At 38.2% G+C, this 13605-nt stretch overlaps 1 protein-coding gene and 1 long non-coding RNA gene across 2 annotated transcripts; one reads left to right on the forward strand and one right to left on the reverse strand.

The window, feature by feature from the left end:
- Positions 1–910: 910 nt before the first annotated feature.
- FARSA (phenylalanyl-tRNA synthetase subunit alpha) lies at positions 911–12212 on the forward strand. Its single transcript, XM_034434479.2, has 13 exons — positions 911–1139; positions 4046–4183; positions 4371–4469; positions 4687–4805; positions 5323–5415; positions 5809–5937; positions 6212–6327; positions 7212–7296; positions 7978–8077; positions 8242–8410; positions 8526–8603; positions 9359–9473; positions 10562–12212. Exons 1-13 carry the CDS (start codon positions 954–956, stop codon positions 10665–10667), a joined length of 1533 nt encoding a protein of 510 aa, XP_034290370.1. The 5' UTR covers positions 911–953; the 3' UTR covers positions 10668–12212.
- On the reverse strand, positions 6789–10563 carry LOC148115277 (uncharacterized). The gene is made up of 2 exons (XR_015732824.1): positions 9806–10563; positions 6789–7420 (listed from the first exon to the last, which is right to left on the reverse strand). It is a non-coding gene; the product is annotated as an uncharacterized LOC148115277 (long non-coding RNA).
- Positions 12213–13605: the final 1393 nt, after the last annotated feature.

The following is a 13605-nucleotide window of genomic DNA, read 5'->3' on the forward strand; positions in this document are numbered from 1 at the left end:
TGGGTTGGGACAAAATTGTTGAATAGATAAAGGTACAAATATAAAAGTAAATGTGGGGAAAATGTTACAACAAATGAAATGATAATATTAAGATATGATAAATATTGGAGGACTAAGAGGAAAAAAGATGTATTCAGATGATACACTGATTATGTATTGTATGTATGTTTATAAAAAAATAAAAACTTTTCAATAAAAAAAAAACTTCCAGTGATGGACACCCACAATGTCTGAAGGCAAGTTGTTCCAATGGTTAACTGTCCTGTCAGGAAGTTTATCCTCAGTTCTAGGTTGCTTCTCTCCTTGATTAGTTTCCATCCATGGCTTCTTGCCCTGCCTTCTGGTGCTTTGGAGGGCAAGACAAAAAACAATGGGTGGAAACTGATCAAGGAGAGAAGCAACCTAGAACTAAGGATAAACTTCCTGACAGTGAAATCAATTAACCAGTTTTGAAGGCTTGCCTTCAGAAGAGATGCAAGACTTACAAGGAAACGCAAGGAGAGCTTTTAAAGAAGCAGACAATCAACAAAGGAAACGTATGTCTTTCACGTGTGCGAGGAATGTTTTGTTTTGCATGGCTGTTTTTGTACGAAACACTTTTTAATGCACAACAATGAAATATTGCACTCTGTGCTTTACCTGAGACAGTGTACATTTAACTTCTAAGTACGGATATTTAGCTGGCTTGGCGAGTGCCCAACCATGCTAAGTGAAAAACTGAAACGAGCATCTTTGAAACATTAACTCTTGAAATACTTCCCGCTCTGAGCATATGGTGGGCGAATCATTCTAGAGCGACCGCGCATCTACAGCCCGCTGGTTTTCGTGGGGAAAAAAAGCCGGTGATTCTGTGTAAAGGGAGGCTACGCAGCCCAGTTTTTGAAAATTGTGCGCTACTCATTACTTCCGCTTCCGGTCACCACCGGAAGTTCTCGTTAGAGTTGGTCGGGAAGATGTCTCCCACCATGGCGGCAGCCGCGACAGGCCCTGGTTCAGCGGCAGAGCTATTCTTACAGAGGCTGGAGCAAGTGACAGCTGACGGAGAAGCCGGACTCTGTAGCCTGGAAGCAGCAACAGCGCTTGGCCTGGAACACCAAGTCTTGGTGGGGGTCGTGAAGAGTCTTCAGTCGCTAGGAGAGGTAAGAAGGCAGAGCTGCGCCAGGCCACGCCCCTGAGCGGAGCCACGCAGTGTTAGATGCGGCGCCAAACCTCTTGCGGCAGAAAGGGGCGGGTCTATAAGCTGTCAGCCAATGGGCTAGAGACAGACTAAGGCTATGCCGACCAATGACATTGTTCATAGATTGCATCCTTGTGACTGTGCTGTCCAAGGCTACTCAAGAGTTGTTGGGGGCGGGGAGGGGGGAGACATCAGAAAGCCCCCCAAAGCTGATCCCGCCAGTGTTTGTATTTGAAAACAGCGCGCTGTACCACAAACTCTTTGTTTTATGCCTTCACGCCTTTGTCGACTCCTAGGGATTGTCAGGACAAATCCCTGCAATTTTCTTGGCAAAGATTTTCAGAAGTGGTTTGCCAATTTTTTCTTCCTTGGGCTTTGAATGAGTGGCTGGATCTGGTTTCGTCCCTAAGACAGAAGTAGAACTCTGTGTCCTGGTTTCTAGCCTGGTGTCTTAATTATTTCACCAAATTAGTCCACCATGTTGTAGTCTTAACATTTTATGTGAACTCAAGCCTGTATCGTTATGGTCTTGTGTGTCATGGAAACCCCCAACATTGGCACAATTAAAAAGTCTCTTTGTCCTATAAACACAACTATTGATATCGTTCTTTTAATTTTTTGAATTGATCTTAGTGCAAATCTGACTCGCCTAAGAGGAAGCATCTCATTGCATTATGTATTTGAATGAGTGGGCAGTGTCAAACTTAAACTGGAGAACATGTTTAAAAAATCCTTAAATTGTAATATCTGAAGTATCAGAATGAAATCAAGAATGAATTGTGTTTTTTGTGACTTACTTTCTTTTTCTTTTTTCTTTTGGCATGCCAGCAGTTGTTTATAGTATCTTTGCTGCTGGAAAAGATCCTATGCAGCTGTTGGTGTAGCATTGGATAATAAACCTGATAAGTGGTAACAAGAGCTTTTATGGCATTAACATAGTCCTTATTGGTTGAATTGATAAAGCTGTAGCATATGTCTTAAGTGAAGGGAGGGGCCTTGATATGACACACAGGGTAGGGGAAACTAGGACTCTCAGGCTGCCTTACATTTTGCTTTGCTCCTGGTCTTAGTCAAAAATGAATGGAATACTTTTAATTAAAAGTCATCGACACTCCATGTTTTTTGGAGCAGTATTATGTCATGATGGGAGAGAAAGTCAGTAAAATAAGGGTCTCTGGTGGAAATAGAATATGGAATCATAGGGCCTGGAAAGTACCTCGGAAGTCTTTTAGTCAACCTTCTGCCGTCCCGGTCAAATGGTTGTTTAGTCTGTTTTTGAAAACCTTCAGTTATGGAGCACCCACAACTCCAGGAGGCAAGCTTTCCACTGATTAATTGCTCTCACTGTCACAGAATTTCTCCGTACTTCCAGGTTGGATCTCTCTTTAACAAGCTTCTACCCATTATTTCTTGTCCTGCCTTCTGGTGCTTTGGAGAATAAGTCAATTGCCTCTTCATGTATGCTTATGTTCATAGTTCATGTTATGTCTATGGAGAGTCTCAGTCATCCAGGTCATGATTATCCCAAAGGGGCTTATTCAGGAGGCAACTGGAATTTATTGTTTTTCTTTGAAGGTGTTTCGCTTCTCATACAAGAACTGGAGAAGTGAAACACCTTCAAAAAAAATATATCCAGTTGCCTTCTGAAAAAGCACCTTTGGGACAGTTCATGTTATGGTTATACATGTACACAATGCTAAATAGATTGCTATAATTTCATCAGATTCTAAAGTAAAACCAATATTTTGCTCACCTTTTCCTTGTTAATTTCTGTTGTGACCTTCAAGGGAAGAAGAAATATAGTACAGGTATAGTCCTTAACTTACAGCAGTCCATTTAGTGACCATTCAAAGTTACAACAGCACAGAAAAAAGTGACATAACTGTTTTTCACACTTATAATCATCACAGCATCCCCATGGTCATGTGATCAAAATTCAGGTGCTTGGCAACTAAGTCCTATTTATATTTGCAATATCCCAGGGTCATGTGATCATCTTTTGTGATCTTCTGACAAGCAAAGTTGGTGGGGAAGCCATGTTATTAAGTTAACAACTGCAATGATTAACAACTGTGGCAAGAAAAGTCATAAAATGGGGCAAAATTCACTTAACATCTGTATCACTTAACAACATAAATTTTGGGCTCAATTGTAGTCGTAAGTCAAGGACTACTGGTACACTGTACCTTACCCACCAGCAACTACTAAATCTGAGCTGCAAAAAACCAGATGATACTAGATTCTTGCAAAGTTTTTTAAAAAACCTCTTCCATATAATGCTCATTTGCAGCCTAGATTTGATAGTCCTAACCTCATCATAAGTATTTCCAGTTCCCCAATTACATTTGATTAAAACTTATCTTTTAATCTTTTGTGATTGAAGAGTAATTAGCTCAGAAAAGGAAATTGCAGTGGAAGATTATTCTAAAAATGCTAATAAGAAAATTTAGTAATTGAATTTGGCCCTGGTGTATATGCATTCAGATTCTCCTTAAATATTCCCACATATAACTCTTGCCTAATTCTCACTGAGAGGACTTCAATTTACAGGTGGGAATTTTATATGGCAAAATTTGAAGAATTTATATAAATGATAGAAAAGGAGTAAAACTAAGCTAGAATCTTCTAAATTCATGGATGTGCTTTCTTATATAAATGTTAGCCATTTGGTTTTGTGAAACTTTAGGTATAAATATGTTATTTTTCCCACCAACAATCCAAGTAGGTACTGCAGGTCAGCAGAAGTTCTGAGGTATTTTAAAACTTTCTAAGAACTCCAAAGACTTATGATTCTTTTATCAAACTCAGCACTCTTGGCTTTTTCCCTATTTTTTTTGCCAAGGAAGATATTTCTGATGTTCTTTTTAGGTGATCGAGGCTGAGCAACGTACATCCAAAACGTGGGAGTTGACACCTGAGGGCCAAGAGATTATTCACGAAGGAAGCCATGAGGTCCGAGTATTTAATAGCATCCCCTCTGAGGGTCTGCTTCAGAGTGAACTCATGGTAAAAAAAAAATTTCTAATTTCTATCTACTTATTGTATTAAATTGTTACTGAGAAATTATTTGTTTGATGTTATCTGCTGTGGATCTATATTTAGCATGGATCTAAATTTAAGTAACTCCTTTTTTGCTGATTTGATTGTATGGCTTCTGATCTGATGGGATAATCTTTTCCTTGTTTTACTGTAGAAGCTGCCAAGTGGAAAAGTGGGATTCAGCAAAGCAATGTCCAACAAATGGATCCGGCTAGACAAGAGTTCAGAAAATGGCCCTCGAATATTCCAGGCAGTGAGTAATCAAAATTCCTATCTGTCTGGGATCCCTGTTTCTGTAGCATGTTATATTTTTGCTCCCTCACCCTCCAAAGTTGAACAAAAATAGTACATATTTAAGAACAAACTAAGTAAATTCAGGATTGCTTTAATACTTTTGAATCCAAGAAAAAAACAGGATGAGAGTGAGAACTTTCCGCTTCTATCCATTGTGAGTTTCTTTTCTCTCCTAGGTGGAATCTGTTCAGGACACTGTAAAGGAAAAGCTGCTTCAAGTTCAGAAGGGAGAAGCTAACTGTTTAGAAGAAAAAGATAAAAATGAACTGAAGAAACGAAAACTCTTAGCAGAAGTGTGAGTTTCAATTCTAATATCTTATGCTCAATGTATCTTTTGCTGTGTAAACTCTTCATACAAGTTTCTTGGGTTATGTTTCCTAGGTAAGAAAAGTTAGTCACACTGCAGTTAATTATTTCATTTACATTCTTATTTTTTCCAACAAGGAGCCATGGCCAGGGGGACTGGTTGAATAAATCTCTGGCTATGTGGATTTGAAAATGGATTAATGGATCTGTCTTTCTCATTAATTCCTACTCCTTGTGTGATAATTCATTCCTTCTGGAGTTTTCACCAACAATTTGTTTTGTTTCACATATATTCTGTCCTGATTTGATTAATTTTTAAGGCAATTTGCTTTCATGCTTTCTGTACTGAGTACATATGAATACATTGTGTGTGTGTATATGATTTATTAATTTAAGGAATTGCTCTAGTTTGCAAAGTTCTCATGGAATACTCATTGCAATAGAACTTTTAATGATTCTGCCCTCTTTCCAAGAGATGATGCATCAAAACTTGTGTTTCATTTTAGGACCATAAAGACATATTGGGTTAAAAAAGGAAGTGTTTTTAGCACAACTATTGCTAAACAAGAAACAGATCTTACACCAGAGATGATTGCCAGGTAAGCAACTCTGATGTCTCTTGTAGTATGGTCCTGATTAAGCTTGGATTTGGGCCTACAAATTGCCATTTCTGTCTGGAATTTGCTTTTGATTTCTGCATGTGGACCTTGGTTCTTGGCTTCACTATATAGAATTAAGTTTCCCCCATCACAGTCTTACAGCTGACAGGTTGCTAAAATAGATTCATATCTTCAAACCCTTCCTGGCAAAATTCTTAACTTTCCTGTTTTCAATTGTGTTTGTGTTGCCTTTATATGAAGTTTAAAAAATGAATGTGGTATTTTTTTAATGAAGATATATTATTGAAATGGAAGCTGTTCTCAAAGAAATCACAGCCTATTGCTAAATGAATTATCTTTCTCGTGTTTTCCTGTTTTCCCCCATCCTTGCAGTGGTTCTTGGAGAGATTTGAAATTCAAGTCTTACAATTTTGAGGCACTGGGCATTATGCCTGAAAGCGGCCATCTCCATCCATTGCTGAAGGTCCGCACTCAGTTTCGGCAGATCTTCCTTGAAATGGGGTATGTACTAAATAATATATAGGCAGGAGAAATATAGCTGCGGGAAGCCTTTAAAATGCCTACTCAGCTAGCTGGAAGAATTTAAGAAGAGTCAACTCAAACATACTCATCTTTGAGATTCAGTAACATTGTATGCAAAATCCAAGTAATTTATTTTTGTTAATTGGGTGTAAATAATTTCCTCTGAGAAGTAGCAGAGTACTTTGGCTAAATATAAGCTAGTCATGGGACCCATTCCCTTAATATTTAATTGAAACCTTTTTTCTCTCTTCAGTTTCACAGAAATGCCCACGAATAATTTCATTGAGAGCTCCTTCTGGAACTTTGATGCCCTCTTTCAACCACAGCAGCATCCAGCCCGAGACCAGCATGACACTTTCTTTATGAAGGGTTGGTTCCATTGTTCTAAAATATAACAACTTTTATCTCTTGTTATACCAGGGTGAAGAATATAAGTTTGGTCTCCTTTTAAGGCTGATTTGGAACTGCAGATTCCTATGCAGTTCCTACAGAGATCTGATCAGGCACTTGTATCTAGGGGCCACTTGGTTCCCATCTAAAATGTGTAGCTGCTATTTTAAATTGTTCTAAGTGAATTTTTACAAATTGAGCAATAATTGGAGAATTTAGGATGTTGTCTGCATGCTATGGATATGAACCAAACAGCTCCATGTGAGGAACCTGCCAACATAAGGAAGGAGTAAAACTGAAATGTAGTTGTATAAGAAAAGAACTAACGGCAATCCTACAGTGTAGTCTGCTGTTAACACTGCAAGTCAGAAGTTAAGATAAACATCCATCAATTTCTCCTTGTCCCTTCCCTTCCATAGAATTACGCTTTCCTTGGACAATGTCAAAAGTCCATTGCTTTTATTTCATTTCCCACCTTAGACCACTTCTCTGAATAAATACAGCATTCACATTTGTCCCAATTTGAATATTCTAAATCTAACTTTTTATCATTTCGTGAATGGGTATGACTACCATTTTGAGAAGTTGTAATGCATATTATTACATAATTCCAGGTGTATCCTTTGTTCCAAAAGGTTGGGGTCTTCTATAGAAATTATTCTTTTTAAGATGCTTTTTGTAAATATTCTAGGATGTGGCACCCATTTTTCTGTGGAAAATAATAGCTGCAATATGGTTTTATGTTCTTGCCTTGAGTCTGGACAATGATGAAGGCAGCAGCTATAAACTCTTCTTGCTCTTTTTGAGTGCATATGGAGCCTTTGCATGTCTGGATACTTTTCTACAAGTTTCATTTCTTTCAGATCCTGCTGAAGCAATTGACTTTCCCATGGATTATTTGAAGAGAGTAAAGAGGGTGCATTCACAAGGAGGGTACGGTTCTCAAGGGTGAGTTCATTAACATGCTTTGTCCTGACATTGTGCAAACCATATAGTAGAAAAGCATGAATAATTGTTGTGGAGAGTTCAGTGTAACAGCTGGCATGGAAGGACTTTTTTCTTGTTACTGAGTCTAGAACATAAAGGGAGATACTTTGCTGTGAAATCTGTGACATTAGAGAAGGCAAAGATGGGAGACTTGATACTGACACATGAATTCAGTAGTGGAATCCTAGCAGCTTTTGGAACTGATTCATATTGAGTAAAAGTGTTATTGTATAGCAATAGCATTTAGATTTATATATCGCCCCATAGCGCTTTACACAACTCTCTGGGTGGTTTACAATGCTAGCATTATTTACATATTGTCTCCAGCAATCTGGGTCTTATTTTACTGGCCTTGGAAGGATGGAAGGCTGAGTCAACCTTGAGCCCCATCAGCATTGAACTCCAGGCTTTGGGCAGAGTCTGCCTACTGTGCCACTAGGACTCTATACACTAGTGTAAGGGACAAAAGTCCCAAATATCTAATAGAAATGACAGAATTTTTAAACATTAGGTCTGGTGTATCAACTATTTTTTCTTGTTCTGCAGAGAAATTACATGCTGATTTCTCAAGTCATGTAACTCATATGAATTGCCTCCAATTCCTGCATTTTTATGTTAATCTATTCCCTTCCTCCCTTTCAGTTACAAATATGAATGGAAACTGGAGGAAGCTCGGAAGAATCTTCTTCGGACACACACAACAGCTGTCAGTGCCCGGATGCTCTATCGGCTGGCACAGCAGGTAAATACTAGGGGTGTTTTCTTTTGTAGTTTGAAGAATACTTGCATTGCAAACTGTTGTTACAAAATATTTATGGGTTTAAAGCTGGTAGAACTTGATAAGCATAAAACTGGGTATTTGAATCAAATGAAAATGCCAAGCTATGATAATTGCTTCTACTACAGGAGAAGTTCACACCAACCAAATACTTCTCCATTGATCGTGTCTTCAGGAATGAGACACTGGATGCTACACATCTGGCAGAGTTCCACCAGATTGAGGGTGTGGTGGCTGATTATGGTTTGACACTAGGGGATCTTATGGGTGTCCTGAAAGAATTCTTCACCAAACTGGGTAAGAGATGGCGGAAAGTCAATGTGCAGGATAAAGGGCAGCAGTTTAGGCGATGAGCTTTTTAGGTGTTATTTTTCCTTTTCCCAGAAACCAGCTTCTTCTTTCTCTGTAACAGGAATCACACAACTACGCTTCAAGCCTGCTTACAATCCTTACACGGAGCCCAGCATGGAAGTTTTCAGCTATCATCAAGGTGAATTTTTTTTAAAAAAAAAGATATATAAAAACAAAAGAATTGTGTAGTTGAAGCATAGTTTTGTTTATGGCAGAATCTGACTGCTCTTCCTTCTTCAAATTAAACTCTTTTCCCAAATAACCTAGTTGATTTACAAAATACCTTTGGCAGTAAAGATCAATCATGCAAAGTACTGGTAATAATGAAAGTAACTTTTGAGGAAATACCAGTGAGTCTGTTTTCAGCTTACTTTCTTACCGGTAGAAAATGTTTGCTCCCAGTTCAGTCAAGAAGGCATCGGTTGCATGCCTATTGTCTTAAGAAAGAATCCCAACTGTTTTCATTTCAGCCATTAATAATTCCTTTATGACTCACATAATTGCAAAAAATTGAAAATGCACTATAAATGAGGACACTTCCACAAAGTGTTAACACACTTTAAAAACATACTTTGTCATCATCTGTTTGTTGGAGTTCCTCTTTGAGGTCCTTGATATTTAAAGGAAATATCCCCCCATAAACAAAACACTTTTCAGAACACAATGAACACATTTTCAGTCTTTCAGATTAAATGGGTACTGACATATTCCTTTCTGCCTCTCTTTGTCAGGGAGGAACCTGTATTTCTATATTGCTCAGAATCCCAGCAGAAAGTGCTGAATGGATTCCAGTAACCAGGCTTGAGGTCTACTCAGTAACCTGAAACCCTTGGCTTTGTGTATCCCCATTCTCACTTTGTCAGCTTAACTCTGGATATTTCCATTTTCTTTCAGGATTAAAGAAATGGGTGGAAGTGGGAAATTCAGGAGTCTTCCGCCCAGAAATGCTACTGCCTATGGGCCTGCCTGATGGGGTGTCTGTCATTGCCTGGGGGCTATCTCTAGAAAGGTGAGTGTCTTGGAGAATCAGTTAAGCTGCCTTGTGCTCTCTGGGCCTGCCAGAAGTCTCTAAAGGCCAAGGGCTACTTATATTTGTGAGAGAAACTACGAAGTACTTCCCATAACTCATATTATCCCTTTCTAGGATAATTAGCAGATGAAACTATGGGAAGCTTCAATTTGAATTTTTAATTTAGATTTATTTAAACAATACAAGAATAACTGTTAAAGTCAATCTCAGCTAATAACGACAAATTGTACACTAAGAGAACTAAAGAGTAATTCTGGGGGAAAAAGACAAAAAAGAACACAACTGCAGAACCAACCAGAGACAGCACTGACCTTCAAACCAACCCACACAAACCCCTCATCAGGTCACCTCCCAATGACCCTCATCTACCATCACAAGACTCTCACTGATGACTCACACCTGACCCATCACAAGACCCTCACATGACATACCCACACCTGAAGCTCTTATAAACAGAAGAACGCTGACATTGACATCCCTCTAAACTCCACTGAAAATGTTACCTAGCCTGGTAATGAAACATTCAGAAACCAACCCACAAGCTCAGAGAACGAACCGTCACCCTCAAAGAACACAATATATTGATACAATATATAAGCATTCGTCTAATAAAATCCTATTTAAGAAATCATTAAAGTCAACATTTGAACCAATTAAATCTCTCTAGTATAGGAAAGATGGTAACCAAACCTTTTACTTTTAAAATTCATCCACTTCCTTTGTTCACACATAATCAGATAGTACTTTTAGATCAGGCTAGATTAGTTCAGTATCTTGGTCCATAGGATTTCAGTCCAATCTGGACTGAATTCTAGGGGTACAATAGATCCCCAGTGGGTGGAGGGAGATAGGTGGACATTGTATTGTGAATTCCGTTCTAACTGTCTGTGTGTTACTTGTCCTTTATCTTGTTTCCATTGTGATTCAGTGCATTATTATTGTCTTTTGCAGGGAGGGGGAGTAGTTAGGAACTGCTTCAGATTGTCTGCTGTTTTGAAAGAGTGTGCACTTATAGTTAAATTGTTTCCAACAAATTCTTTGTGAGACTTTTCTCTGTTCTCTTCCAGACCCACCATGATCAAGTATGGCATCAATAACATCCGGGAATTAGTTGGTCACAAAGTCAATCTGCAGATGGTATATGACAGCCCACTTTGCCGCTTGGATGTCTAGGGCTAAGAAACCTGCTGCTCTCTTCAAATCTCCTTATTTATTGCCACTGCTCTTTGCCAGTGAACAGATTGGACATCTGTACTCCACACTGCTTGCTGCTGTAGGGAAAGTAATAAGACCATAGGGAAGGCACCTAGTCTTCATTTAGCAACATCTTGGATCAAGATTGAATGGATTCTCCTAGTCATAGTCCTATTTATGCGTACATTAAATATGTCTCAACATGAAATTGGAATGTAGTAATTCAAATGAATAAGGGCAGTTTCAGTTATCTGATTTCCTTGTAATGCAACTGGGCCATCATGCCATCAAGGTCTTTGGAATGAAAACAAAAATTGATCTCTCACTATCTTCATTGTTTCAATAAAGTTCTGGCAATATTTTTATTTTTAACAGTTACGAGTAAAAGAAAGAATCCTAATGTGCAATGGGAATCTGTGAACCAGCAATGGAGATGGAAAAAAGCAGCAGCTGCTTGACTAAGAATTGGTGACCATTGATTTATGAACTAAAATATCCCAATTAATGACCATAAAAAAAAATTCAGAAGGGCAGTCTCTAGGCTGATGTTAAAAGGTGGAATCACTACAACAAAGCAGCTTATTCACCTATTTAACCTGCCTCTTTTTGCTATGAGGAGACTTTCCCTTTCAGTTCTGGGAGCCTTGTTTGTCATAGCCTTATTCTGTAAGACTATTTTGTCTTCATCTTTGTAGTCCCGATGTCATATGCGGAGCTGTTTCTAGAGTTATATGTACTTCCTCAGCCTGGGTCTGGGAACATGTGCAGGTGGGATTTCTACTCAAATATGAAGGCTGGAAACCTGAAACAGTTGAGGGCTCTGATTCATCCTTGTCTGGATCCTCTGGCTGTGGCCCCAACAGGCAGTCTAGAAAGAGAAATAGAAGAGAGCATATCAAGCAGCCTCAGAGACTCTGTTTTATCCTAATTTTTATTGAGTAGTGGTAAAAATGACACATAGCCACACCATGTAATTGATACGCTATCGGTAAATTCCTATAATAAAGGAAAGTTGGTAACTTTCTGTGATAGCTTCAGGCTTTTATGATTGAAATATTCCTTGCAAATCTGTGTTCTACAAGTTCCATATTATAGTCATTCCCCATGCTTGAATATAGCATGTAAGTTAACTGAAAGTGCAGGGGTCAGTATAATTGAGTTAAATTCCTAGCTCTGCAGTAGTAAAAAGTTTAATGATTGTAGTTCATTGATAGTTATGAACTGAGTTTTAGTGTTGTAGCACTTAACAGAAGAATTCTAGTGATTTCCTGCACATTTTTCCAGGTCAGGGAATAGGCCTGACTTTGGGGAAGGGAGGGGTCAGGAATTCCAGAAAATGTTGGAAATATTCTGTAAGAGAAGCAACTATCAACAATCAATTTCCTCCAGTGTTGAAAGGAAAGCAAAACACATGAGCCATTGGTTATTTTTTTCAAATAACTTAAAGACCTACAAACCTCAGAAATCCAAAACCTGTGTGATATTATCTGTTGTGACCACATTAAAAATTGAACTCAGTGAAAATTGCCTCTTCTAGATTTTAGTATTTTATGACACAATTTGCAGTAATTATTATGGTTCATTACACAATCAACTAGATGTTTACACTGGATTTGGTATTTTTACCCATGTATCGAGTCCTTCCCTAAGACTTGGAATAAGTTTTTTTATAGTGTTATTTTTACGATTTCTTATTTTCTGGGCCCCATAGCTGAGTATGGGATTTGAAGCTAATCTTTTAAGAAATGACATGAACTTGCCTATATCTCATGCATCTCGACTTCTGCAAAGGAAGAAACCACAATTCTTACATGTCAGTAGTATGAAGTGATAGGTATGCTGGGCATACCCTTCACACTTGAAAATGTATTTCCTTGTTTTGGACTTCAAGTTTTGCAATGCAATGTCTGGCTTTAAATATTACTAATGTGTATTTGCCATAAAAGCATATTAATATATATTTCTTTGTATTTGAAAGTACAAATTAATGCAAACACAGGATAGACAGATTTATAATCATATTCAAAACTGACATACATTGAAGAACAGCATAGAATAAACACAATTCTAGAATTGCACCAAATATAGTATTTACAATCACTACTATAGGTTATTTAGGTGGTGTGAACATCCATTTAGTTTTGCAGTATTTCTGAGTACAGATCTACTCCCTATTTTCCTGATATAATGAAAGGCATATATTAGGGGAAAAGAGTCTCACCCAGGATGCATTACATATAGGGGGAAATTCTATAACTGTTTATATGTTGAAACAGTAATTCACAGAATTCTTGGAGAACAAGTCTTAAGAGAGCCTTATAGAATGTCTAAAGCATTCTCCAGCTCAGATATTAAATTCCAGTTGATCATACTGAGAAAAAGATGGTTTGTCTTAGATTTTGTATATTGAGATGGTACAAGGGCAGAGAAAAGGAGTACAGAATTTATGCTCCTCACCATTTCAGTTGTAAGAGTACATGTCTCTTTAGGCCTATAAATATATTCCTGAAATAATAGGTAACATTTACTGAAAGAAAACCAGTAGAGAATTAAGATTAATTATGATTCTGTGGTTGTCTTCTATGCCTGGCATCATACCACCTTTTCCCATGATGAGCAATCAGTACATCACTCAAAAATAAGACAAGTAATCCTCAATTTACAGCCATTTGTTCAGCAACTGTTGGAAGTTAAGGTGGTGCTGGACAAAGGGAATTATTACCAATCCCCAAAGTTACAGTTGTTGCAGCACCTCTGCAGTGATTTGATCAAAATTTGGGTGCTTTGCAGCCTACCAGCCCTTATGAAATATCACAAGGTAATTTCAGTTCCCTTACCTACCTCTTTCCCCAACCCATCTGATTCCCTGCATTCTATGGCCCCTGCCACCCTTGCCATCTTGCTCCAGCTAATCAAA

This window comes from Pantherophis guttatus, chromosome 2 (genome assembly GCF_059756535.1).
Source record: "Pantherophis guttatus breed Tessera chromosome 2, ASM5975653v1, whole genome shotgun sequence".
Lineage (NCBI taxonomy): Eukaryota > Metazoa > Chordata > Lepidosauria > Squamata > Colubridae > Pantherophis > Pantherophis guttatus.